At 34.4% G+C, this 7623-nt stretch overlaps 1 protein-coding gene across 1 annotated transcript in view; it reads left to right on the top strand.

Moving 5' to 3' along the window:
- Positions 1-6074: 6074 nt before the first annotated feature.
- LOC106468853 (solute carrier family 22 member 15-like) overlaps positions 6075-7623 on the top strand; it is a 23501-nt gene continuing 21952 nt past the window's right edge. The window contains exons 1-2 of the mRNA XM_022397213.1: positions 6075-6973; positions 7344-7617. Coding sequence (XP_022252921.1) covers positions 6716-6973; positions 7344-7617 — 532 coding nt within the window. The 5' untranslated portion in view covers positions 6075-6715. The remainder of the gene's footprint in view (positions 6974-7343; positions 7618-7623) is intronic.

The raw sequence follows: 7623 nt of genomic DNA, 5'->3' as shown, positions 1-7623 counted from the left end.
GGGGTATCGAACCCCTTGTTCTAGGGTTGCAAGCCCCCAGCAAACCCGCTGGGCCCCGGGGGGGGGGGGGCACTATTGATCTCTAGGCAAAATTACCATAAAATACTGTTGAAAACATTAATAGTTAATAAAATTTGATTATAATATAAGTACAAATGTTTAGTTTGACAAATTTTCTAAGTTAAAACTAGTCAACTTTCAGTTTTCATTAGAGAATGTTGTTGAGCTTTCAATACAAAGATAGTTTAACAAAAAACTATAGTGGCCTGGCATGGCCTGGAGGTTAGGGTGCTTGACTGGTTCGAATCCCCGTCACTGAACATGGTCGCCCTTTCAGCCTTGGGTGCGTTATAATGTTACGGTCAATCACACTATTAATTACCAAAAGAGTAGCCCAAGAGTTGGTGGTCGGTAGTATTAATTAACTGCTTTCCCTCTAGTCTATTACTGTTAAATTAGAGCCAACTAGCGCAGATAGCCCTCGAGGAGCTTATCGCGAAATTAAAAAAATCAAAAGCTATATTTTGTTACTGTCATATTAGTTTTAAACGAGTGAAATGTGTTGTCCGCAAATACGGAACTGTTCGCTAAGTGTAAGACTCTACAACACCGAATTTAAGTGATGTTATGCATAACACACGAATGTAAATGAAGATACCTACATAGACATGAAAGGGGTCGGAGCAAGTGCAGTTTACTCCGACCCTGATATCGTATCTACATCAACACTCATCTGTTCCAAAACCATACTTCGGAAAGGAGGAAAAGGTCTTTTGTACTTGACCCTCCCTGGTCTATTAAGACCAAAATCCCGATCACGAAGCTATTACTGTCAGTAGAGGGCAGCACTTTCTTAACTCGAAGATCTTATTCTTCTGAGAAACTGATAGAATTACTCAGTGATAACCTAAATATTTGAATCAATATTTTAACACTAAGCTGTTATACATTTTCACTTCATATAGCGTTATAATTATTTTTTTTCTAGGGCAATTTTATTCGTTTCGCACTTTGAAGGTGTTTCGAATTAAAAAATTCTAGGCTAGAAACCAAACACTTTAGTAATCACAAACACATTAAACCTGCATATAAGTCCATACAGCGTTAGCAATATAAATATCGATACTTTATATGGGCTAAGCCATGGTTGCGAGTGTTCCATTGGCCTCTTTTTCCCTCCAGGTATCGGTTGTTTGTTTGAAGTTAAGCACAAAGCTACACACAATGGGCTATCTGTGCTCTGACAACCACGGGTATCGAAACCCGGTTTCTAGCGCTGTAAGTCTGCAGACCTACCGCTGTGCCACTGGAGGACTCCAGATATCGTTTTACCACACTTGCTAAATTCTTAGGGAATTACATGATGGATAATATTAAGCTCATACCCGTTAGTAGTCAGGGTGCAATCAGTTTTATGTACATTTCTATTACCATTGGCTAAGATCTAGACAACATTTGTATTGGTATCCCTGTATACTTCACTGTACATGTTACGTGTTGTCCATGATATCATTCTCCTCTCTGCCATGAAAAAAAGAAAAAGAAAAAAGAGAAGAGAATATATATCGTTCATTGTTGCCAGTCAACTGTAATTTTGATTCTTAAGTAAAGAACACTCTTTTTCAGTTTTACTTATACTATTGTTTGAAGAGTAATGGCCATTTAGGCCCTTTGGTTTGGTCATCCCTAATAAGTATTTGTGTGTGTGTGTGTTTTGTAGCTGCCACGTATTCATTGCGGCCGCTGCGTGCTAATTGGTATCTTACTGTTCTAGAAGTAATATTTACAACAGTACTTACAGTTAAATCATTCATAACGTCTCTATTGGATGATCTTGTATCACGTAAAGAGCATACCATGAGCTGCATGAACTTTTGAAAAGCATATGGACGTTCTACTTCGACTGCACGATGGTTGAGTTAAAAAATAAATTAACATACAAATTAGCCAGTATAAAATCGCGGTATCAGAACAACGTTTTGTCATTGTATGGATTTATGTCTTTACGTAGGTTGTGTGATGCCACTGAAAACTGATGAATTTTTGGAAGGCTAAGTAACAGTTATTTTCGTTGCAAAATCCTAATACACTTAGTTCATAAAGATGTATTTAGGTCAGAGATTTAGAATTTTGAAGATGGAGATATCCCTAATACTTAATGGCATTGGAATACAAAGGGGTATGAACGAGCTTGTGGTTCCAAGACCATCCAGAAAGAGACCTGCAATGAGTTGTATACCAGCTGTGATAAAGCAAAGTGCCGCGTCTTGTAACAGGAGCGAATAATCCACGAACACAAATTTCAGAGGCAAAAGCCATCCACTTAACCCAGGCAATAGTACGCAACATCATTAAGGAAAGCTTCCATCTGGAACCGAAACCAACAGGTAATGGATTCATCAAGATAAAGCTTCTAATCATACCTCCCATTCAACTTTCGCATAAAGTGAGTATTCATGCTGTTCCACATGAAAACATATCACTAAAGTCTCCAAATGCAATGCCATGGATTTTTGTGTGATAAGACTGTTAAAACTGGTACTGGGAAACCATCGTACTTTTATACTAGATAGATTATTCAAATCCTGCATGGATGTGGGAGACTCTAAAATTGTTTTAATATAACGTGCTCAACTTCTTTATATATAGAATAAATAATGGTTTATAAGCATAATGAAGTGATTTATTTGGGGGGGGGACATACTATGTGTGATTATACGTGCAGAAGACACACTTATGTTCTGTCGAAATATGTGGTATGTTTATGGTTATTACTAAAATGAAAAGATAATAACTGATTTTCAGTTTACAAAAAAAAAATTAAGGCAAAGCAAGTGATTGCACAGATTTTATTATGGTTTCTTTGTAACAAATGTATTTCTTTCCCCCTGTTTGGCGGTTTTGAGGTTGAATTTCAGAAACTTTTTCATTTGATTAGGAGAGTTGTTATCTGAGCTCTTTTTTTACGATTCCATACATTTACTAATCTCCACGCCTCCTCTCCCCCTCAAGTGGCCCAGTGGTAAGTCTTATAGCACTAAAAAACAGGTTTCGATACCAGTGGTGGTTACAGCAGAAATAGCCTGTTGTGTAGCTTTGTATTTAACAACGAATAAACAAACAAATCTTCACCTATAAGAAGAACAAATAAATATTTGTTAAATGTTGAAAAACTAAAATGTTTAGGAGTCTCATAAGTTCCTGCCATATTTTTTCCCAAAACTTATTTAACCAAAGCACCGAAGCAATTGCAAGCATTTTATTTCAATTACATAACATAGCTCTGAGATGTAATATATTTTTACATTCTCTATATTTAGTTGTGTTCAAGTGTTAACAGACAAAGAAATGATTTCAGTTCATTTTTTTAAATATTTTTCAATAATAGTGCGTAATTTTAATCGTTTGGTAAATTATGTACATTATGTAAATAGTAGTTATACTAGCAACTATCACTAAACATTGGAACAAAAAGACTTAACTTGCAGGGTCTTGATTTTCTGAAAATATTTTAGGAGTGACATTGTCAGCTCTTCTTAGTACTTTTTTTTGTTTCTTTTTTTTTAAGTAGTTATTGGTGGAAAGGTTAGAAAATAAAAGGGATTGTATATATATATATGATTGCTTTTGTGAAAATTTATCCTCATTCTCTGCCATGATCAGTAAATGTTTGAAAATATGGGGCATTTATTACTTTTGTGATATATCCAGGTAAAGCTGAATTTATGCTGGATCTACACCAGATAAGTCCACTTGATAACTGAAGGTTTGGTCAAGGTTTTGATTGTGGAGTTTGTGCTTGCACCTTTCTCATGTTAGATCATTGCTTCTTGTTCGTATTCTCAACTTAAAGTCATTCATTAGACTGACTAATACTTAGTTTCTTAAGTTTAAAAAAACCTTGCATTTACCTAGCACAACATGTGTTACCACATGAACCGTCATTATCGTTACACATAAGTGGAGCTATAACCTCTAAATATCATTTATAGTTGAGGTTATACAACCATTTCAGAATACTACAGTCTAAATCCTTTCACAAGAGTGCTTTAAACAATGGTCTTTATAGGTGTTACCAATTTTGAGAGTAGCAAAGGTAACTTTGAAACAAGAACTGTATTGTGGCTGTATTGTAATGCTGGTATCCGTGGTTTGTTGGTTATCTCTCGAATGGTTTCGACAATGGTATGATGAGGAGACTTGGGTAAAACAATCAGTCCGAGGTATAGCCACTGCAGCTGTTGCTATAGGATTCTTCCTCTCCTGTGACTGATTCAAAGTTACCATTTTCTCACATCAAATTTTTGTTTCTTCTTGATGTTCTCAACTTAAGAATACAGTGTTTCATAGCTTCAAAGAAACCTCAGATTTACCTAACGCGCAACATTTGAACCCATTCTCTTTACAGATAAGTGGGGGCTGTAGCCTTAATATGCCACCTGTGTAACAATTACAGGATACTTCTGTTGACATATTTTCTCCAACTTGCTTAAAACAATATTCTCAACAGGTGGTAACAAGTATTATCAACTCTGAGAACAACAAAGAGACAAGGGCAGCTGGAAACAAGATCAACTTAACGTTTTTCTAGACGATGTTGAATGTGAAAAATGCACATATTCAGAACGAAGAATAAGTTCAAAATAAATGTTATAATGTTACAAGAAGATAGAAACCATGTTATATTCAAATACCACATTATAACTAGTGGAAAATTGATGTTCGTTTATTAAAAGCTTCTAATCTATATAGTTAACATCAGTCACCATATTAATCCAGAATTGCGTAATTGACAAGTGTGATCAATCTCAAAAGGCGATATTAGCTTCTGTAATGTAATCATTTTTGTAACCTTTATCAGTGCTTATCTGCAGTTTGTCACTGGCTACAAATCTATGCTATCGAAAATAAAGTGTGTAATTAAGACATTTATTATTTTAAAGTTATCAGAATTTGCTAAATGTATGAATAAAGTAACTTTATATTTATCTTTAAGTCTAGATAGCTAAGTGATATTAAAATGGGCCAAAGCAGACTTAAGCTAATTCCACGATCCAGTTATTTGTGGCTTTTCTGTTATGCTTTTAATAATATAACGAATAATTCATTCTGGCTAAAGAACACTGAAAGATTACTACCAGAATTTTTTCCCAACTCACAGTTTGAGTTATCTTGGAGTAAACTTAGCAGTAAATTGTTTTACTGCAAAGGCTAAAAAATGAGTTTTTAATATAACCATACCACCTACTTAAAACACAACTGTCCGCCTTTGCTTGTAGGATTTAGCACCTTGCTTTCTGCATAACATTTTGTAGTTAGTTTCACAGTGAGTGAGTTCTTTAATAGTCTTGGGTTTTGCTGGGTATCCGGTAAGGCGAGCCAAAGCAGGGAAATTTCATGTTCCAAATAAGTTGCTGGTGTAAAAATTGTTGATTCATGAATGGAAGATCTAATAGCAGAAGTAAAGTTAGGTAAAAGAGCATTCCAACTTTGAGTATTTTTATCAAGATATGCAATTATTATTCTCATATTGCTTCTATTCTTTCACGTTCGACTGAAAACGATGAGGGATAGTAAATACATGATTAATTCCCATTACTTTACAGGTTTTTGTCAAAAGAAGAGGAACAAGTTGTGGTCTATTGTGAGGGCCCGGCATGGCCAGGTGATTAGGGCGCTTTACTCGCAATCTGAGGATACCCTTTCGACCGTTGGGGCGTTATAATGTAACGGACAATCACACTATCCGTTGGTAAAAAGAGTGGCCCAAGAGTTGGCGGTGGGTGAGTACAGTTCAATATTTTACTATCAAAAAAGTTTGTCAATTAGTAAGCAACTATTTCAAAAATTACATTGGTGATAAGGCCCTTTATAAGAAACCTACAATCTGCGAATTTGTGAAAATATAAAGTGATGTAACTATTACCTAGAGGGCACTAAAATCTCTAACTGGCGGTAGTGGTGGATAAACATGACACGTAACTGATGAATATTATTTGAAAAAGTTTATTTCTTATGAAATTGGGTCGTTTTATTTCTATCGTAAAAGTTAGTTCTAACAGAAAGTAGAAAGGTGCTATGGTTTCATATTCGTGATAATTTTGTTAATTGGCATAAGGCTGGTTTTAGCTAGAAATATAGCTTAGCTAATGTGTAATGCAATAATCATAATGTAACGTTTATAAACTTAATAAATTAATAATGATAATATTATAGAAGTTCAGGTATTTATAACGCTAACCAGTGAATGAGGTTCTATTTCCCGTTAATTTTAAATATGTTGTTAACAATGACATGACATGTAACAACACTTTTCTGTAATTTGGATAAGTTTATAGAAGTTTTGCTTACTAGACCTAACAGTAACAATTACTGACATAATTCAAGTAATGCAAATTACAATTTATAAAATAAGCTATATAATATGTAATTTTTAAAAACAAAAAAGAAATATCTAGAACTGATTAGCATGTTTCTGAATATCGGCATTAAAATCAAAGTCTTCTATGATTTGTGATACTGATAAATGACAAGCATCAGAAGTGGGGATATTTAATTTAGGGATGTGGAGAATTTGAGCTAAAAGTCTGAAACATTTCCTTCTAATTGACCACTAGTGATGAAAACAAAGCTTTGAGCCCTTTATACAACACTGACATTTTAATGTGCAAATTCAACTACAGATTTTACTTAAACTTAAAAATAACTCAGAATTATGGATGCTGATGAAGTATTTGAAGTTATTGGAGAATTTGGATGGCAACAGAAGAAATACTTTCTTTTTGCTGGAATGATTGGAGGCATTTACACAAGTGGTCAGCTTCTACAAATCATATTTACTGGTGCATCACCAACTTTTGTTTGCTATGGCCATGCAGGAGAAGCCTTTAACAACACATGTTTCTTTGATAATAAACCAGAATCTTGTAAGAGATTGGTTTATACATCTGAATTTACATCTATGGCTACTGAGGTAAACTTTGAAATCTTTTCAGAGAGCTTTATATATATATATGTGTTACTATACTAATTCAAGTCTACAATACAGAATAATTAAAGACTGTGTTATGTTGTAAGTAATAACATTCTATTTGAGGGTTGAGTTGGTTACATCATAAACTACAATTCTATTAAAGTAAGGTATACCTCTCACTTGGTTAATTGTTGAATGACCATGCTTTTGCAATTAGTAAAAAGAAAGAATTTATATTAAGTTACTATATAGAAAAGAATATCTAGTATGTACAGCAGTGTTATATCTCAATTGAAAATATGTCTAATAATTGAGTATATTTTAAAACTACATACAGATGTTAATTTTTTTTTTACCATCATATTTATAGTGGGACCTCATCTGCTCACAAGCATATCAGATTAAAGCTGTCCAGTCAGTTTTCATGGCAGGAGTTCTTATAGGAGCTTGGTTGTTTGGTCAGATATCTGACAAAATAGGACGTTATAAAACAATGCTCTTGACCCATGTGGGACTTCTTTCATTCAGTACCTTTGGGGGCTTTGTACCAAATATCCAACTTCATGCCGTATGTCGCTTTATGGCAGGTGTCAACCAAGGAGGAATTGGAATGATAGTTTATGTCTGGCTTACGGAAATGATAGGTACAG

This window comes from Limulus polyphemus, unplaced genomic scaffold (assembly GCF_000517525.1).
Source record: "Limulus polyphemus unplaced genomic scaffold, Limulus_polyphemus-2.1.2 Scaffold3192, whole genome shotgun sequence".
Taxonomy (NCBI): Eukaryota; Metazoa; Arthropoda; class Merostomata; order Xiphosura; family Limulidae; genus Limulus; species Limulus polyphemus.
This window is presented reverse-complemented; position numbering and strand designations above follow the sequence as displayed.